A 20,939-nucleotide genomic window follows, 5' to 3' on the forward strand; every position below is an offset into this window, starting at 1 on the left:
TCGCGCACTCATTTTGAAAAAAAGTGGATATTATGGAACTTACATGAAAAAATTAATTTTTTAATAGTAGACTCTACTCTTTTACAAAAGGAGTGGATGGGGTTTGCATGCCCTAAGATTATATCTAATATTACTCTTATAATAATTAAATTAGATGAAATGAATTGAAAATAATTGTAAAAACAAATAATGTAAACAAGTTAGGAGTGATGCTTCCTATTATATCCCAGATAGCATCCCAACTGGCGAGATTGCGTGCTACAAAATTGGAGGAGAATCTTTTACATATATTGAATGAGAATTTTCACATTTTATAAATACGGAGAGTTTTTAAAGCATATTGCTTACTTATCTTTTAGTCAATTTATTAAAATAAATATAATTCTATCGTTAGATATAAATTTTAAATAAATAAGAATAATATTATTATATTGTCTCATTTTATCTTCTCATTTTGATTGTTTATGTATTTAATTTATTTTAAATTTTTTTATTTACTGATTAAAGAAATGATTATTAATGTATTGGTATATTTTTTATTTTTTAAAATATTTAAATATGATAAAAAAATGTAAATAAAAAATAAAAAATAAAATTTATACTAATGAGCACGTCCAACGATAAAAACTGTACAGAACAATAGTACTACCCAATAAACAAATCTCATGCATATCTTTTATAAAAATATAGGTTCCATTTAAAAATAATTTTTTTTTACACTTTTTTTACGATGAGATATACTTTTTTACGTAAAATATAATAAGACTTGTCTACGAAAATTTGTACAAACCACTCAATTGATCTGTTCGAAGGTTTAAAATAATTTTATTAAAAAAAAAATGGCCAAAAAGGCATTTCCTAAAAATCTAGGGGCATTTCCGAACCTCCGAATATCCATCTCCGAATAAAAACCCCCCAAAGAGCCAAAACCCTCATTTCCGACACTCACTCTAGGGTTTTTCTCCCCTCTCAGAGAATCTCTCTCGCTCTTTACAGCCATGGCGATACACTCTTTTTCTCGCTCTCTCCCCAAAACCTTAACCCTAGCCTCCTTCCTCTCCCGCTCTTTCTACTCCTCGGCCCCCACCGCCTCTCGCTCCTCTATCTCCTCCCTCTCGCTATTCCGTCCCCTCGCTGCGGTTTGCGTGTCCCTGCGCCGAGTTTCTCAGGCGACTCCATTGAGAGGGTTCGCGACGCGTGCGACGTCGTCCTCGCTTAACGATCCAAACCCCAACTGGTCGAACCGGCCCCCCAAGGAGACAATCTTGCTTGATGGGTGCGATTTCGAGCACTGGCTTGTCGTGATGGAGAAGCCCGAGGGAGACCCTCCAAGGGACGATATAATCGATAGCTACATCAAAACTCTGGCCAAGGTCGTCGGAAGGTGATGGTTATCTCTTTAATTCACTTTTATTTGATTTCGTCTCTGTTCTTTTCAGAAAACGAAGGGGAATGAGAGAAAAGGAAGATGAAAGTGTTGACGGTGCCTGACCTATATGAAAAACTCTATAATTTGGAAGCGTGTAAAGTAGACTCTATTTTATTGACATGGCAAGACTTGATTTGCCAGAAAATTTTAAAATGATTTTTTTTTTTTAAATCAAGTCAATATAATCGGGGGTGTAATTTTCATCTTCTATATAGTTTTTTTTTTTTTTTTTTTGCTAATATGATTTCAGAAGTGGGATCTTTTGTGTATATTCGGTTGAAATGGGGTTTTATTTTAATTAAAACCTTCTAGATAGTATGAATGTAATGGTTTTACATCTATGTATTTGGCCACCAAGAACACCGCTAGTTAGGGAAGGGAAAAATAGAGAGGGTGAGTGCAATCTGGATATAGTGGAAATTTATACCACTCTCAATTTACTGGAGAAATCCGCATTGGCAGATTGTTTTACTAGAACATTATATAAGTGTGTTCTTCGGCACTCTGTTTCCTATTAACACGGTGAGAGTACAATGTCACTAGGCTGAAGAATAACACTGCGTTGTATTGTATGTGAAAGGACCATGGCTGATTTTTGGCTTTAGGTTTGGTGAAAATGCTCATAAGATATGAATCATTATCAAATTATGCCTATAGGTTGGCTTAAATTAATAGCATCTGTGGAAATGCCTTTAGTTCTCCATGTGCTATTTAAAGGAAAATTCTTTACTGAATTTTTCAGTGAGGAAGAAGCAAGGATGAAGATCTACTCAGTTTCAACTAGATGTTACTATGCATTTGGGGCTCTTGTGTCTGAAGAACTTTCGTACAAGATCAAAGGTTTATCCTCTTTCAAGTGATCTGCTTCTGCCTTATAAGTGTTAATATTCGTGGAGATTTTTGTAGATGGAAGTTCTCATTGATTTTGTTTTTAATGTTGCAGAATTGCCCGGAGTCAGATGGGTTCTTCCTGATTCCTATTTGGATGTGAAGAACAAAGATTATGGAGGTAATTTAGTGCCAGTTTTATCTCATATTCACATGGTATTTGGAAGTTGCTAAAAAGAAGGTCATGCTATAGTATATGTTATCATCTATAGGAGTGCTAGTTTATTGTTTCTTTTTTTCCTTGTTCTGAGAATCAAATTTACTGAAGTTGATTGGTTTTCTAGATTAATTTTTCTCCATTGTCTTCTGAGTGCACGTATGCTGTTGAAGGACAGATGTTAAATGTGTTGACTGCCATCATTAGGGCTTAGGGTACCAAAGTATGGAATTGGGACATTTGAATCACTGGACTTTGGCAAGTAAAATAATCAGAAAGAGAAAGCTGTAAAATGAGGGGAAAAAATTTGTTGTCAAGCAGAATCTTGCATTTGATTTTGTACCTTCTGATCTTTGCTTTGCTTTTTGCAGGTGAACCTTTCATTAATGGTGAAGCAGTTCCTTATGACCCCAAGTACCATGAGGAATGGATAAGAAACAATGCTCGAGCAAATGAGAGAAATAGGCGCAATGACAGACCTCGTAACTTTGATAGATCAAGAAATTTCGAGAGGAGGAGAGAAAACATGCAGAACCGAGATTTTCCGAATAGGACTCCTCTGCCTAATCAGACTACACAGAATCCTGGGCCCAATATGGCTGGTGCGCCTGATTATCAAAATAGGCCTCCTATGCCGAATCAGACTATGCAGAATCCTGGCCCGAATATGGCTGGTACACCTGATTATCAAAATAGGCCTCCTATGCCAAATCAGACTATGCAGAATCCTGGCCCGAATATGGCTGGAATTCCTCCCAACATGTCTGGAGTACCCCCAAACAACATGGGTGGAAACCCCCCAGCAACTTCAGTGGTTTCCCACCCAATAACAATATGGGTGGTAACAACTATAGCGGGTTCCCACCAAACAACAACGTGCAGCCCAACAACTATAGGCCACCCAACTACAATGTGCCACCAAACATGGGAGGGGTGCCGCCGAACAACATGGGAGGGGTGCCGCCAAACAACATGGGCAGCATGCCGCCGAATATGAGAGGCGTTCCACCAAACAACATGGGAGGCATTCCGCCAAATAACATGGGAGGCATTCCACCAAACAACATGGGAGGCGTGCAACCAAACAACATGGGTGGAGGGCCACCTAATCCTGGATGGGGTAATAACATGCCAAACAGAGAGCACCCGAATAGCTACCCTCCAAATAGGGACATGGGGCCTGGTGGATACCCTTACTCAGGTTGAAGTGTGCCCCTAAGAGAGAGATGCTGCTCATGCCCAAAGGCATGCTGTAGATAAGTAAGGAGCTCCAAAGCTTTCTAGGGGTTGTGGTATTATGTTCATCGTTTTATTAAGATACTGGGCAGTATTAATGTTACTTGTGGCACACTGATGCTGCTTAAAGACCTGGTTGTATGTTCAACTGAATATTTCTACAATTACAATGGTAGATCAGATGTATCACTTTTTGTTTTGACGACCTTCTTGTTCTGTGAGGTTGACAGAAACGGCTCCAGATTTAAATTTTATGCACTTGGCATTGCCTTTGTTTGCTTTGTATGAATGTATCCGTCCGTTATTTATGCTGCTCTGTTTTTTCGTACGGTTTCTTGTATTGCAGATTTTGGGTGTTGCCCATTTGGTTGTTCTCCAACAGAAGTTTGGATGTCGAAGTATGGCCTTCCTTGCAGCAATGTTCTGTTCTATTACAAATCTCATTTTTCTGTTTAAATGTGAGAGAGACGACAGTAAACAAAGATTTTTGATTTTTTTTTTCTCTCTCCAGTGGCATTCGGTTTAGTGGTTGACACCTGACGCGCATATAATTTTAGAGTAATGCTAGATACAAGTCTCAAATAAACAAGCATCATGCAAGCTTTTTATAAAACAATAGGTCTCATTAATAAATAATAGTTTTTTATATTTTTTTCAAGTGGAGTTTACTTTTTTACAAAGGCTTGTATGAGGCTTGTCTATTTGGGGCTTGTATAAATTATTTCTCATAATTTTATGACCAATTTTAGCAGATTGAAACATCCTCCCACATCAGTGATAGGAAGGTTAAGGCCTTGTTTGTTTTTGCAGATGAGATGAGTTAAGATTTAAAGTTAAATAAAATATTATTAGAATACATTTTTTTAATTATTTATTTTATTTTGTATGAGAATTTGAGAAAGTTCTAATAATTAGATGAAATGAAATGAGTATAAAAGTTTTTTGAAACAAATAAGGCCTAAAATAATTTTTCATGGGCCAGGGACTGCTGTGGGCGCAATTGCTCGAACTAGTGCGTGAATCCTAATAGATAGGGGTGGGCAGCGGGGCCCGGCCCCGCTTCTACCCCGCCCCTGTGCAGCGGGGCAGATCACCCCGTCCGGCAGATGCGGGGGGGCGGGACCACCCACCCGCATCTGGGCTTACCCGCCTGCATCTGGGCTTACCTCCAGGGGCTGGGGCGGGATGGGGGTGACCCCTACCCCTTATATACCCCGCCTCGCCCCCTGTGGATTTATATATATATATATATATATATATAAATATATATTTAAAGAAAACGAAAAAAAAAAACCCACCCCCCCCCGCCCCTCCTCTCGATTTCCGAACCTTCTTCATTCTCACTTCTCTCTCGCTAGCTCGCTCTTAGTCTCTCCCTCTCTCTGAGTTATCGGCGTCTCGCAACCGGTCCCTCTCTCTGCATCGTCATTAGGGGTGGCAATATGTGACACGACCCGTTAACCTAACACGAACACGACACGATAAAAGCGGGTTAGGGTTTAGCTTTAACGGGTTCGAGTCAAAAGGGGTTGACCCGTTACGACACGATAGCTTAACGGTTTGATAACGGGTCAACCCGTTATGACCTGTTAAGAAAGTTAAAGTTACAATTATACCCTTATACCTAAAAAATAAAATTTTTGAGATTTTAATTTCGATATTTTTATTGTTTGAATTGTAAGTTTGGACTTGTAGTTAGTTTTATATTTTTTATAAATATTGTGATTTTAACATTTATATAAAATTATGCTAAACTTAACTAGATCAATGGGTTAATTTTAGGTCTGTTTAATCCATTTACATAAACGGGTCAAAACGGGTTGACACGACACGACCCGTTATGTTAATAGGTCGTGTTAGGGTTTGAGATTTTGACACGATAAGCTTAAAGGGTTGGGTTAGAATTGACCTATATAGTATAATATACATGTTTTGACACAACACGAACACGACCCGTTAATACAATTTGACACCCCTAATCGTCGTCCCCTTCGCCGTTGCCATCGCACGACTCGCACCCGGTCCCTCTCTCTTCATCTACGTCACTGAAGGTAAGAACTCGCACGACTTGCACTCCGTCCCATCCGTCGTCGTCGCCGTCGCCGTCCATGTGGGGGTGCGGACGGATGGAGGTCCACCCCGGCCAGCGGACAGGGTACCCTGCCCTCGCATGGAAGATGCAAGGGCAGGGTACGAGAAAAAATTTCCCTCCCCCGCCCCGTAAGGGGCAGGTATCACCCCTACTAATAGACATCGAAGTACCGCGCGCAAGTGACATGAACAAGTCGGTTTTACATGGGCGAGCTCTGAGTATGTTCAAACGGACTTTCTAAGTATGTTTTGAAAGCCCAATGGGACAAAAAAAAAAAAAAGGAAGTATGATTGGAAATCCAAAAAAGGATGTTGAATAGGGAAATTTTCAACAGGGGGGCAATATTGAACTTCAAAATCCCACTGTTAGTCCTCAGTTCAATGATTCACAAAAAAGCTATAAGACAGTATGAAATTTCAAACACCCAAATCCAATTTCCAATCATCATCCGACTTTTTTTGGGCCATTACCAATCACCATTATCGTCATCTCTAAACCACCATTATTACTTTATATTAATTATCGTTTCCATACCACCAATCATTGTCATCGTCTTTGTTGAATTGTTGTCCTCGCTGTCACATTAATTACAGTAATTAATGTCATGACAATAGACCATAAGTAAACCAAAAAAGAATATGGTTGTGTCATTTCCTCCAAGCCATGGCCCTTCAACACAATGGAACATGCAGAATCTTGATATTTGGAGCTCGAAAGCTGTCTTCTGGTCTGATTTAATGAAGCATGCAGAGAGAATCGCATATGAAAAAAAATTGTTAACCATACAGCATCCAACGTCTCCAACTAATATGAAAATTCATTTTTATTAAAGCCCTCGAAACTCGTCAGGTAAAACTGGTCTGGGGAATTAAAAGATTTGGTACAATTATGGAAATCTTATAATGCAACATATAGATGAACACGTCAGGTATTTCATCGTTCCATGCAGATATTTTCCAATGAAGTACTTACTACCAGAAATTTAGCTCCTGAAGGGCCGGCTAAACATTTTCCAATGTACAACCAGAAACTCAGTCCATGTCCCAAATGGAGACCTGAATCAAATGGTTGCAGAACAATTGACCTTGCTTAGGCATCGATGAAATTCAGCAATGATGACAATGATTCACGGGAGAAGAAATGAGAATTGGGATCTTAAAACTATTAAAATGGGGGTGGCTGTCGCACGATATCAACATTTCTACTGAGTAGATCGTGAACAATTGAACAAAGCATGAGCTATTGCAAAAACAAGAAAATTATCAAAATTAGGAGTGGTTACCTCGTTACCTTGTCTTCATACATTCTAGATTTACTGTTTGTTAAACGGTGGAAACCAAAGCTTACTCATATTTCTATTGGATCAGTAATCAGAGTATGAGCTGCCACAACTTCCCTAGCCAGGGATTCCTTTTTCTTCCTGGCAGCTTGGATCTGATCAGCGAGTGAAACTTCCCTCCGTGTCTTTTCTCTCTTTATGTGTTCTAGATTCAATTTCTCCAAGGCTCCAAAATGCAAAGCCACTGTGTCCCCTCGATCAGCTAGTTGATCATTTATGGACTTTGTGTGAATCTAAAGGTCAGACAAAAAACAGGTTCATTACATAATACAACACTGGAAAATCATTATAGAATCACGTTGTAAAGATACAAACATGATGCATGGAGCCCAAAGAAATTAGCCATGATATAATTTGAATCAAATTAGCAATTTCCTTCCAATGGTCAAGAGAAAACTAAAGAGAGAGCACAATGGCCCTCGTTTCCTGTAAACTGGATAGAAGCCCATATTGTCAAGTCCCACTCGTTCCATGCACAGACATTAAGCTATAATGTGCACTGAGAGTCGGGCATAAAGTGAAACTCAACCAAGGCAAGGCCCTTTAGACCACCCCTTAGGAGTAAACTTTGTATACACAACCTCACCTGCCAAAAGTGTGTATCAGGTATCCAGGAGAACTCCTACTGGGGAATCGAACCCAGGATGTCTGAGTCTACAGCCCATCCCAAGCTCGCCCTTTGATCACTAGGCTGCACCCTAAAAGATAATTACTAGTCTGCTTCTAGAAACAGTTCCCTCATCTATCTGCTTATCCATATGCAACGATGACAAGCTTAATGGAATCATATTTATTATAGGCCCTAAATACTAAATACTAAATAATTTTCTTTTCTGATTCAAATAGTGAAATAAATTATTTTTCCATCGTTTAAACCCATGAACTCCCTTGGGGCAAATTACCTTTGTCAGTCTCTGCTTAAGATTTGACTCTTGGACAACAGCCAAGTCATCTTTGTCTTCCTTTGACTTTCTGTGTGTCTTTACCTCAATCTCTCCTCTCGCTCTTGCCTTCTCTTGCAGTTCTTTTCTCTTTTGAGCAAGCCTTGCCCTTATATTTTTCCTCTCCTTTGCCTTCGCCTTTTCTGCAGTCCACCGAAGCTGTCGGAAGACTTCCTCTTGTTTTATCTTATCATAGCTATCCCAATCTAGCTCTTGCTGGTTTGTCCCTCCTTTCTTAGCTGCTTTTGCTATGCTTTCTGCCCACAAAAGAATGATTTTCTCTGCTCTTGTCTTTGCCACTTGCTTTGCCTTTGCCTTTTCTACTACCCACTGATGCTGTTGGAGGACCATTTCTTGTTTTATCTTATCGTAGCTATCCCATTCTAGCTCTAGCTGGTCAGTCTCACCTTTCTTAGCTGCTTCTGCTATACTTTCTTGCCATGAACAGAAGAACCTTTCTCTTGACCATTTCAATTTTAAGCGCTCTTGCCAAATACTTCGAAGTGAAGAGCTTATTTTTGCCTTGATATGATCGCTGTAAAAAGGTAGATAGTGTCCATGTTAATAAGTCTACTAGTCAAGGTTGAGGTCAAGAAAACTGAAATGGTAAGAGACCTATCAAGCATACATAGATCCACCAATGAGTCAAAAGTTGACCTCAATTTCATGCTTACCTTTAAGCCTAAGGTGAATCTAGAACAGAGGAAGGTCAAATTCTACCAGCCACAGGAAGATTCTTGTTGAGTGATCACGATCACCGTAACTTACTTACCAACACTAAGAAAATCTTACAACATTTTTTTTTTCTTTTCTTCTTTCTTTTTGATCAATGGAACACTTAAAAAGGAAAATATTTACAGTATAGAAAATGTCTTCGAAGCAATGTTTTGAATACCGTACCAGAAGCCGTACTGGTCAAGGCACTGGAACGAAATATTTCGGTACCGGTACCGTTTCGTGTACCGTTTCAGGATAGTCGATATATGAATAAATTATATATAAATATATATAAATTATAAATAGTCTAGTCTGAATTGGGGGTTAAAAAATAAGCTTGTAGTTTAAAAAATGAAAAAAAATAAAAAATAAAAAAATTGAAGGCCGATGAAATATAGGCCGGTACAGACCGAAATTGAGGCCGGTACGACCGGTACCGGCCGGTATGGCTGATATTTGGGCCAGTACGAAACGTATATGGTACCTGTACCGGCCCATCGGCCGGTACGGGAAATATCGGCCGTATCGGCCGGTACGGTACGAAATTGAAAATAGTGCTTCGAAGCCCATATAAGAGGTACAATGCAGGACTCTTTAATATGTACTTCCTTCTCCTAAATTATTTTTCACATGAATGATAGGAAATAAATAAAAAGGGAATGTTTTAATTCCTTCATACACATACTTGGTTGTAAGTTTTTAAGAATTTATCTATTTTGCACCCCGCACAACCATATCCTAATGTCAAAATGATGCCGATAATTTAGAGTTTTTCATAAGTAAAAATAGAAAAAAAAAAAGTGATGCCAGCATGAAAAGGGCCTGAAAAATCAAAGAGAGATTAGCGTGAAGTTCAGGCGAGTGATGTTAGCAAATTCAATCTCGCAAGGTTGTGAAAGGACAATTTGACTGGAACCGTAGGCAGTGCCAATCAAGAAGCTGCCCTTGCTTTTTTCACTAGCAATAAGCAGAATAATAGAAGATAGATAGGCAAAAAAAACTTAAAAAACAAAACAAAAAAAAAAAACTAACTTGGAAGAAGGAACTGAAACATAGAGGCTGGCGGAGGACATATAGTAGGCATACCAAGATTACCTGTGAGGACGTGGATGTTCAGACATCTTCTTCCTTACCTGAAATTGTTAAGGAAGAAAAGCAGAAAGAAGTGTCAGGAATTAAAAACAACTATCTATATAAAAAAAAGGTTTTTGCAACGTCTGTACTATCTTTCAACGAATACATAATAAAGAATAAAGAAAGCACTAAAATGAGACAACAAGGATTTTATATTGAAAGGATAGTAAGTTTGCTCTTTACAATGAAATATACTGCAAAAGAAAAATGAACAAAATGAAGATCCAAAAATCTGCAGAAACAATTCTATGGTTCTGCCTTTCAAAACGAATATCACCTGCGAGCTAGACAACATCCCGTGGAAACAAAAAAGATCCTAAAGTTAACTGAATCTTACATGACTTCACCTTGGGGTCTCTCAAAGCTTCTATTGTTCTTTGCTTGATACGCTGACAAGTCTCTACATTGTACAGTACATAAGGACTTCAGATCCGATGATAATTTCTCGTTTACAGAAAGAGTTACAATCAGGGAGACAAAATTTGATAGGGATACATCCTAAATGCAGTTACCTGCACTATGTTTCTTGCCCTTGTTCCACGGCACTCTCCCCTTGTTTGCTAACCCTATCTTTCTTCGTCTTTGCCTTTCCTTATCATCTTCAATACCTTCTACAAAGTCAATGTAACCAACAACCTTATCCTCGCCCAAAATCACTTTCTCAGAAACTTTTGACTGGTGACACTTGCTAGAATTAAATGCATCTCCCACACCGACACTGATTTGTAAGGTTGCAAAAGGATGATATCTTGGAAAAGAACGATTGAAGGCCAATGAGGAAGACATGTTCTTCACCACAGCTACATGATTATTCAAGTTCACTGCGTTTGCACTGCATTGCGCGCACCTGACCACATTACCAAACAGCGGCATTGAAAAATGATTGGGATGATGTAGAAAAGACGATCCCCTGATAGAAAGCAAATGAGTGATTAAAAATAAATCTATCAAGCTATAACCTTGAGAATCCAAGCTCGACCCCTGAAAGTAAAGAAACTAAACCTCAAAGCTCGTCAAACAGAACTTAGATGTTAATTAGGCTCACTACTGATCAGAAAAAACTATAAATTGGGCTCACTGAACGTGGGTTTTTCCGTTTCTGCTTGTTTCTTGGCAATGGAACAAAATAACATGAGAACAATTCGGAGAAGAAAGGGGGAAAAATACTAAATTTAAAAAGAACAGACCGACTTCCAGAAATGGGTAAGGTAGTGGGAGACTTACAACTGATAATATGGCATCTCATTTCAGAGAGGATGATACAGCCGCACCCACTAGCAAGGAATCATGGAGGAGTGCTTCGCCGTCAGGATACTTCGTCTTGGGTACCCACTTCACCTGCAAATGTGCATCGGTCTTACTTGAACGAAAAAGGGGCAAGTGCGCATTTACGAATTAGGATTAAACGGACCATCCAGACCACAAAAAATTTTGGCCCGTTTGTTAAACTATAATGTTGAAAAATAAGTGATAAAAAATAGAATAAAACTATAATAGTTAAGATCATGTTTCACGGTCTCGGCAACTCTACACTGTTGAGCACGGGATTTAAGTCTTGTTGAGATAGAGAATGGGGGCTTTGGGGCCTTTATACCTTCAATACTTAAATTAGCAGTTGGGAATGAGAGAGAGAGAAATATTCAATTAAGAAGAATGATAATTAAAGTATGAAAGTATCTGAACCCCTTCCCTAGCTGGGGGGTATTTATACCTGGTTGGGTCGGTCCCCTAGGTGGAGGTAGTGGTGTTCAATCTCGAACGGGGGTTGGGTGTCTCTGCCACTTCTCTGCTGTACTACAGACTTGTTAGACCTAATTGCGCCTGTACTGACACTTCAGGAGGCACGTCGTGGCATGTCTAGCCCCGAGATGCATTAAATGCGGCATGGCTCCCTGTCATGGCATGATTGCCTTCGTCCCATTAATGCGCTGTGATTCAGGTCAAACACGTCCATCTCTCTGACCTGTCCGGATGCCAAGGTTCAGGGACAGGGAATGTTCCTAAAAGTCGACTAGTAATGGTGTCAAATTGTCCTACCTTTCGTCTTTTTGTCAGCGTGCTTTGCCTGATTGTTCCTCTTCTTGAGTCGACTTGGTCTAGCCTAGGCCTTGACCTCGGGCCTTATGGACCAGGCCTACTCCCCAGGTCTGGTCCTGGGGATTACTCCCTCACAATTATAAAATTAAGAAATTATTTGAATATAAATTTTATTTTAAAACTTAAAAAAGTATTATTTTTTGTATTTTATTTAAGAATTTGAAAAAGTTGTAATGATTAGACGATAATTGAATAAAAAAATTAAAATTTTGAAATTGGAAGTGTTTTGTGTTTAAATGATCTTTGGGAATGATATATTTTAGAATATTTGAGAACAATTGTATTGCTAAACAGGCCCTAAATATAAATTAAAAGAAAATAAAATCCCAATAGATATGTTGAAACTTGAAAAGTTTCACAATTGATTAAGCTGTATTAGATCTTCTTTGATTTTAAAAGGAATTTATTTAATATATTACGATAAATTAAATCAGTTTATAAATTTTATTGTCGTAAAACCTTTTCATAAAATAAATATTTGTCAATTTTTAGACTTTAATATCTATCTCATAGTAGCATTCCATAGAAACATGTAAACTCAATAGCTTCATTAACTATTTTCTTGATTGTATTTTTCTTCATATTTATAAGTAAAAGAAAAAGTTTGGGATCAGAATGTTTTAATTAAATTTCACTCTTTTATTTATGTTGTGATAACAGATATTATGTGATTTTTGTTGGGCACCTAAATATTTAATAAATATTAAACTCAGGCTGATGATCTGTTTTATTAAAAAATTATCCAATCTGTTAAATGTATGGTTTTTTTAAGTAGAGGGAAATGTTAGTTGCAATCATCTCATTTTTAAGTTTCTAAATGATATGTATTTTTAATTAAATTTATAAATACAGTGTGAAGCCAACAACTTTAGAAATGCACCATTATTTATGTACCCCTCTTGAATTGTAACCTCTTCTACCTTTTTTTTTTAAAAAAATGCTAAGGTTAGAATTAATTAATATGTAATCACTCATCAAATGATAAATTAAAATTATTATTATTATTATTATTAGGTTTGCGACATTGTCATAACCAATGGGATTATTTTATTATTAATAAACCACTAAGTCAACAATGGGTTAACTACTATTATAACAAGTCATGACCACATTGCCTTTTAAAAAAAAAATGAAAGTGATCTTACTTGGTATTACAATATTTGAATTCAGATAAAAAAAAAAATATATTAAAAGATATTAATTTTGCTTACATCTTATTAAAATTTCACTGGATCTAGAAAAATAAATAGAAAAGATTAGAAGATTGATGGAAAAATCTATTTATTTGTTCACTTCAAGCAATATTGTCCATTCATTTTTTAATAGGATGTATTCCATAAAATTTTAATAGTAAGACCTCATTTGTTAAAATAATTTAGATGGGATGAGATGTTTTGTTAAAAATTGAATAAAATAATATTATAATATAATTTTTTCATATAATTTTTGTTTTAAAATTTGAAAAAATTGAATTGTTTATTATATTTTACGTGAGAGTTTGAAAAAATTATAATAATTATATGAGATGAGATTATTTATTTTTGTGTAACCAATCTCAAGTCAAACTCGATAATTCATGTATCTTACACTTTGAACGAAGATTTTTTTTTTTCTTTTTTTGTTATTTTAATAGTTGCTTAACGCGGTCACCTTTATAGTTTTCAAATTCTCTGGTCTGGTTATAAAATCAAGATTAAATTTGAACACGCATCAGGATATGTAAAACAAATAAAAACCATTGCCAAACCAAGAAAAACTTTGATCTAAAAATAAATCAATACGCGTAGAGAGTTTTGGTTCTATGTGCGTGCGGATTGCATTGACTAGTACTTGCTCGTGAAGCAAATCAAAACTCTATTTATGAACCACTCCATGCTTATCATTTGAAAGCATTAATATTAGTCTCATCTCATCCCATATTATCATGGGTTACGATGCAGTTCCAACTGGAGATAATTATTCCGATCATTCAAAAATGCCCTCCGACCATCATGTATTAGTGCTCACACAAATGAAGAATAAGCAGAAAAAGAGATGTGGGTTTTTCTCCAAGAAGTCTTTATGGCTTTGTTGCTCAAACGTGGAGGTCGGTGCTGGAGCTCATGAGGAGGAGGAGGAGGAGGAGGAGAAGCTTGACCTGAACCTTAACACTATCGACAAGAAGAAGAAGAAGAAGGTGTTCTTGTGCTGCTCAAACGTGGAGTTTGAGACCGAGGGAGAGAGAGAGAAAGTTCTTTCGTATCTGGAGAAGAATACAAAGAAATATAGTCTGATGATGTGTTGCAGCAATATTGAGGTGGGTCCAAAGACTGATCTTGGACATCAAACTTCCAAATAAAGTTACTTTGTGTTTTTTCTTGCTTTCCCAAAGCAAGATTGAAGTCGTGTATCTGGGGTATGCATGTGTTTGAATTTGTAATAAAGTTGTCTTTTTTTTTCTTTTTCTTTTTTTGTTCGTTTTATTTTTTAGTATTGGAATAAAGTTATGTACAAATGGTGAGTATGGGGTTCTGATGATGGTTAGTTTCCTCTATGTTTTCTGATTATTGGAATAAAGTTGTGTACAAATATTTTGGGAACATCGAATCGATTTTTGAGGCATATATAGCTTTCAACACTTGGTTTATGTTTGGTCTATAGGGGTTTGATTTGCAGTAAGCATAATCAATCCCCTTTTGGGTGCTGAGAAGACAAGAAAAAGGGTAGGAATCTGTAAGAAAACACAACGGAAAAATACCTCAAACTCAACTTATAAAATTGCTCTATAAGTTTCTCCAAACTGACAAATCTCAAGCATTTCCTCTAAGTGGCGAAGTGTACTATGTATAAAACTATAATAACACTTAACAAATCCACAATCTAAATATTTTATTAAGAGAGAACAAAAAAAAAAAACTTTTGTGTATTTCAGATGGTCCCAAAACCAAACTGAGTAGGACTATTTAGAATGACCTTGAAGGCCAACCATTACACTACAATCAATTTACAGACGTTGCAAGTTGCAATTAAAACAACATGTAACGTATGACATTAAGCCATCCGTTACAAGTCAAGTAACGCATGGCTTAATGCCATATGTTACTATAAGCATGAAGGGAGGGGGTCAGCTCACGTGGGCGCCCTTCCGTCCCTCCTACTAACAGAATCTTTGTTGGTGGCATGAGAATGATATTGTTGTTGGAATTGAATGCCTTGTTCCAAAACAGGGCAGCTATGTTTTTGTGTATCATAGACTTTATTATGTGATGTATTGATTTGGCAGGGCCTCGACAATTTGCCATCAATAACTTAGCCTTAAAAAGTTTGTTCTTTGTTATGTTGTGAAAATGATACAAGAAAAGTAAAGTAAAACAAAAAATAATCATACGATATAAAGATTTATATAGTTCGACAATGTGGCTATATTCACGAAACTGTAGATGATTTTATTGTCTTAATGAATGATAAAATATATTTTAGAGTGAAATACATCGTTCTAGACGGCCAAACTGTTCATAGTAAACATATATATAGGATTACACGGCGGAAGTCATAATTATTCAATTATCGCGTTATTTGTTTAAGCGAACTCTCTGTTTAAAATTTGCTCGAGTGATCTGTCAAGCGAGTGTTGAGCGAACTTTCTGTCTAAGTTTCAAAACACAAGCCTCATTAACAATTCACTAAAAAATTGTAATGAATCCTTATCGGATTGGGTCATCAAATTTGGCCGCTATAAAAATAAAATAGGCTTCACAAACCCAACATGTCTCTCTTAAAGCATGTGAACAAACATATATAATTCCAAGAGAGTTTGAGAACAAAATATTATTAACCCAAAGTTTAAGGATATGTTTGAATGCTGAGATGATATCAAATGATATGTGAATAGTAATAGTAAATAATAATAAAAAAAGTAATGAATTGTAATGAACTATTTGTAAATAATAATAAATAGTAGTGAAATAATATGATACAACTTTACTTACAAAACACACCATAAATCTAATCACCAATCCTTGTTTAGAAAGAGAAAAAAATGGCAAACTCCTATTCGAGTTAGGTGGATGGGTTTGGGTTACGAGGGTCATTTCCCAACTATCGTCAAGGGAATTTTTTGAAATAATTTCAATCTCATCTCATCTTATTTATTTATCAACTATCATTCAATCACAAACACTTTCAAACTAATCATTACAATTTTTTCAAATTTTAAACAAAAAATAAAAATAATTCATTTTTTCAAATCTCAAAATAAAAATTATATTATAACAATATTTTAACTTTATAGTATTTTTATTCAATATTTTCTCTTTCATTTCTCAAAACTCCACAAAACATCACAACTCAAACCATTTCATTACTATTCACATATTTATCATATCATCTCTAGGGATGTTACCTACACCCTACGGGGCATGGTAGCCCCTTCCTCGCCCCTCATATGGGCGGGGTTAGTGGTTTTCCCCCAGAACCCGTTCTAGCAAACGGGGGGTGGGGTACCCTGTCTGGGTACCGAGGTGCGGGGGCGAACCCCCTGGCATAAATGGGTCATTGACTTCGTTTTTAGGGGTGTAACTGGTCCGGTCCGATTTTGGACAAAGTTTAGGAACAACTTGGTATGCACCGATTTTGCATTTTTAAAAATCGATTACGCAACGATTACCCTCTTAAACCAGTACCTCTGGTTTTCCTGGTTTTGGTCCGGTTCAGTCCGATTTTAATAGTATTAGTATTAAGACATAAAATGTAATTAATATACTAATATACGTTAGTATACTCTTTAATTAAAGCGAAATGTAATTAATATATTAATGTATATTAGTATTACAAATTTATTATATATTTATCAAAATGAATATGTTGAGAATTTATTAGGCTATAAAATATTATTAATATATGTATATATTTTATGTTTAAAGCGTATGATCAAATAAATTTTCATGTTTAAAATTAAAATTTTATGTTATAAATTATAATAATGTTATATATGAAAAATATATATAATAGTAAAATATTATATATAATATTAAAAAAATTATTTTAAAATATATAATATGATGAACCGATCCGATCTAGTTCTAAAGCATGGAACCGGAACAAGACTGGTACCGTCCAATTTTGGAACTAATGGAACCGGTCTCGGACCGATTCCACCGATTTAGGCCGATTTAGGTCGGTTTCCCGGTTAATTTTTACACCCCTACTCGTTTCTAGTGTAATGGGCGAAAACTAGCTCAGAATATGTTTTTGGACCATTTTGGGCCCAAAATTTAACTAAAAAATACAATATTTAAAATTTTAAAAAAATAATTTATAATAATAGAAATTATTAATTATATACTACTAAGTTGCAACTTTTAACTAATAATTATAACTAAGCTATTACAATGATACAAATTAAGAGAAAACTATTACAAAATTACAAATTTATATAAAAATATTACAGATTTTACTATCTAGCACCATTACAATTAACTAATTAAGTAAATTAACAAAATAATAACATTTCAATGGAATTTGGGGTGGCCATGGTGGTAGAAAAGTCAGTGAGCTGTGCTAACTACTGTGAGACTATGAGAATGGAGATCATAAAATCTGAAACATTAATAATTTAAAATGAAAATAAATTGGAATTATAAATATGAAAAAAAAGTAAAAATAAAAATATATATTAGAAATGTAAAAATTAAAAAAGTAAAAGTACTAACCAATATGAGATTGAATAATTGAGATCAAGATGAGAATCAATCATTGGAATTTGGGTCCTTAAGATTAGGATTCGGCATATGACATTAAGAATTATAAAAGCAAAAAAAAAAAAAATACAAACAAAATAATTAGATACCAAAAATTATATAAATAAAAAATAATAATTAAGGGACAAATTGTGCAAATCAATGACAAATAGCAATGGTGGGTCCAATATACATGAATTCATACTGTAGCAGAGGTACTCGTAGACGTCGTCTCATGTATCACTACAACAATTGAATTTGAAATTATTACGGATTAAATGAAATCCACGATTACAATATCTAAGCTGATCGTCACCTTTCTACTCGTTGGCCTCCTCAAAGTCAAGAATATCTGAAATATGAATTGGGGTCATTTTGATCCAATTCTACGTGCAAATCAATGTCTCCATAATGGTAGCGGATAATAAACTACGGAATGGATCCAATATGCGCTTTCTGGTGCTAAAGGCCAACTTTGAAGCTATGGTGCTAATAGGGAGTGCCAAAATATTGTGGGCTATCTCTCAAAGGACTGGATACTTTACGACATTGGTCTTCCACCAAGCTGTGATATCAAAGTCTCGTGCAAATAGTTGAAGATCCACTGCCAAGTATCTATCTACCTCCGACTAAGCCTTTATCAAATGACGGACTATGGGGTTGTGCGTCAACCTCTCACCCTAGTCCAACCTACACATTTTCTCAACCCTAGCTTTTGGAGGAGGTGGGGGTAGGTGTATGTGTCGAAATATTATCAAACTTATAGATGGTAAACTCATCAAACAATCTAGCATATGTTTCTCTAACCCTTGTCGCAATAAGCTCCGCCCATACATTCCCGTGCACAATTTCTAATCCATATACCATGTCATTAATCTTAAACTGTGGGTCAAGAGCAACAATTACATATAACAAAATATTAGACCTACTAAAATCTCTCATATACTTGTAATACTTCACCCTTATCATCAATGTCATCTCCTGCATCCTAATATGGTCACTCGCGTACATGTCATCCAATTCTTCTTTTACCCTACATATTTGCTGCAGAAATGAGGGATGTAGGGTACAAAGAACCAGATAGCCTCGTTGTGACCTCATAAAAAAGCCCAAAAAAATATACAAAAGTAGCAGCAACCTCCTAATCATCATCAATAGGCTTTCCTAATCCCACGTGCTCATCAAAATATTTGACATATTGAATATTTTCATTACCTAATAATGTAAAGGCTGACTTGTATTTTTGGGCCGCTTTCAACATCAAGAAGGTTGAATTCCATCTTATAGGAATATCAGTACATAGGTCCTTCTTAGATGTTATGTCTGTAGACCTCACACCAACCTTGAATCTCTCCAATCTAGTAGGAGAAGATCTTACAAATCTCATAGCAGTTCTGACCTGGTCAATCGAGTTATCAAGATCTTTCAAATCATCAGTGACAATTAGATTCAAAATATGTGTATCACATATCACATGCAAATACTCATCATCTAAAATTATCTTATTTGCCTCTTTAAGATAGGTCATAAGATGTCTCAATGCGACATTGTTAGACGATGCATTATCAATTGTAACTGTCAGATCTCATGCCAACCCTCACTCATTTATTGCGGCCTCCAAGGCCTTCCCAACGGTCTCATCCTTGTGAGCGGAAATTTGATAAAATTAATTTTTTTTGTGTAATGTCCAATCACAATCAACAAAATGCACAGTCAAAGACATATAATAAAATTTTTGAATAGATGACCTAAGTATCGGTGGTGAGACAAACTATTTGACCTGCTAATTGGCCCCTCAACAACTTTTTTATGAGATATAATATTTTTTTATATCCTTTACCACTGTTTGACGATAAGGAAGATTAAACCAATGTTCCAAATACTTAGAATATGCTTTGAACCATTTCCTCTCTACAAACTAAAAAGGTAGCTCGTCTATTATGACCATTCGAGCTAGGTGCCTCCTACACTCATCAGGATCATACTCAGTATACCCCTTCAATGTTGCACCCCCACGACTCCCATCCACCATTTTTGTAAGTCCAATCTCTAGTCTAAATTGACTCTTCTCTTGCAAAGATTTTAATATTGGACTTTTTTTTGCATTATTTTTCTGAGTGTACCTTTAATTGGGATGTACCATGTCTCATATAGTGACATTCATATACTTTACCATAATGATTACATTTAATTTGGAGGTTATTGGAGCCACTACCCCCTAATTTGGTAAGGTTAGTCCAAACTATTGAAACAAGTTTCTTATTTTGTGAAGGCAAAGGGGCAGGGCAAGGGTCCATAAGGGTAGTGTCTGTCGGGATAGGAGTAGCGTCCATAGATCCGATAGGATTAGGTGTTGGGGTAGGAGTAGGAGTAGGGTAGGAGAGCTAGCACTAAAATCTAATGAATTTTACATTCTCAAAAACTGACAAAAATATGAAATGAACCAAATATCACACCAACAAATAATTAAAACCATGCAACATTACTCAAAATAGATCGGAGTTTCCATATCGAAACACAAAATGGAAAACATAGACTAATTTATTATAATTGCATTTCTCATCTGATTAAGATGAGGTATGTACTTGCAAATAAAAAGTTTAAGAAACAATTATGTAATGGATAATAAGTAAAATGTATAATTATTCCAACATGCAGCAGTACTAATCACTATTTAGGTATAAATGAAGATCGATTAGAATATTTCAATTTATTGAAGCAAATTAAGAAGTGAATTACCTTAATTATAAATTCCAGACTCCCTTATCCAGTTGATAAAAAATATATTGCAATGAAAAAGTAAAAGTGAAAACATTATTGGGGCATTTGATTCAAGAAATCTAACGTATCTTTTGATATCTGCATTTTTTAAAATTATGATACCTGAGAATTTGGATATATGTAGAATTATGACTGGATTCACATCTAGAATCTGAATCCTAATAGATTTTAAATTAGATTCTCATATTTAGTTTATCCCTATAGTTTATGTTATCTCTCTCAAATTATATTTATGTTAATTCTCTCAAAATGCATAAGATTATTTGATACAAATTGGTTAAAAGTTAATTAAAATAATAGGAAATAAGCAAAAACTTTAATTTGGGGGAAATTTACAAAAGGAAATTTTATGGTGCCAAAAAATAATTTTTTCTTATAATCTACCTTATACAACCCTTTAAAAATTAAAAT

General features: G+C 35.7%; 2 protein-coding genes across 8 annotated transcripts; one reads left to right on the forward strand and one right to left on the reverse strand.

The window, feature by feature from the left end:
• The first annotated feature begins 918 nt into the window (after nucleotides 1–918).
• On the forward strand, nucleotides 919–3,912 carry LOC121235200 (multiple organellar RNA editing factor 8, chloroplastic/mitochondrial). Its single transcript, XM_041131481.1, is given in 5 exon segments — nucleotides 919–1,384; nucleotides 2,172–2,269; nucleotides 2,373–2,438; nucleotides 2,846–3,264; nucleotides 3,267–3,912. Coding segments are annotated over 5 exon segments (1,383 nt in total). The 5' UTR covers nucleotides 919–998; the 3' UTR covers nucleotides 3,681–3,912.
• A 3,031-nt stretch (nucleotides 3,913–6,943) lies between these two features.
• Nucleotides 6,944–11,343, reverse strand: LOC121235201. Of its 7 annotated transcripts, none has more exons than XM_041131487.1 (6): nucleotides 11,121–11,343; nucleotides 10,446–10,780; nucleotides 10,281–10,333; nucleotides 9,895–9,932; nucleotides 8,044–8,617; nucleotides 6,944–7,374 (listed from the first exon to the last, which is right to left on the reverse strand). In XM_041131487.1, the coding sequence occupies exons 1-6, from the start codon at nucleotides 11,177–11,179 to the stop codon at nucleotides 7,150–7,152; spliced, it is 1,284 nt and encodes a 427-aa protein (XP_040987421.1). In that variant the 5' UTR covers nucleotides 11,180–11,343; the 3' UTR covers nucleotides 6,944–7,149. The 7 variants fall into 7 exon arrangements, with proteins under 7 accessions (XP_040987421.1, XP_040987418.1, XP_040987420.1 ...); XM_041131484.1 differs by having other exon boundaries at nucleotides 10,446–10,843; XM_041131486.1 differs by having other exon boundaries at nucleotides 11,106–11,343.
• Nucleotides 11,344–20,939: the final 9,596 nt, after the last annotated feature.

Source organism: Juglans microcarpa x Juglans regia, chromosome 6D (genome assembly GCF_004785595.1).
Source record: "Juglans microcarpa x Juglans regia isolate MS1-56 chromosome 6D, Jm3101_v1.0, whole genome shotgun sequence".
Classification (NCBI taxonomy): Eukaryota; Viridiplantae; Streptophyta; class Magnoliopsida; order Fagales; family Juglandaceae; genus Juglans; species Juglans microcarpa x Juglans regia.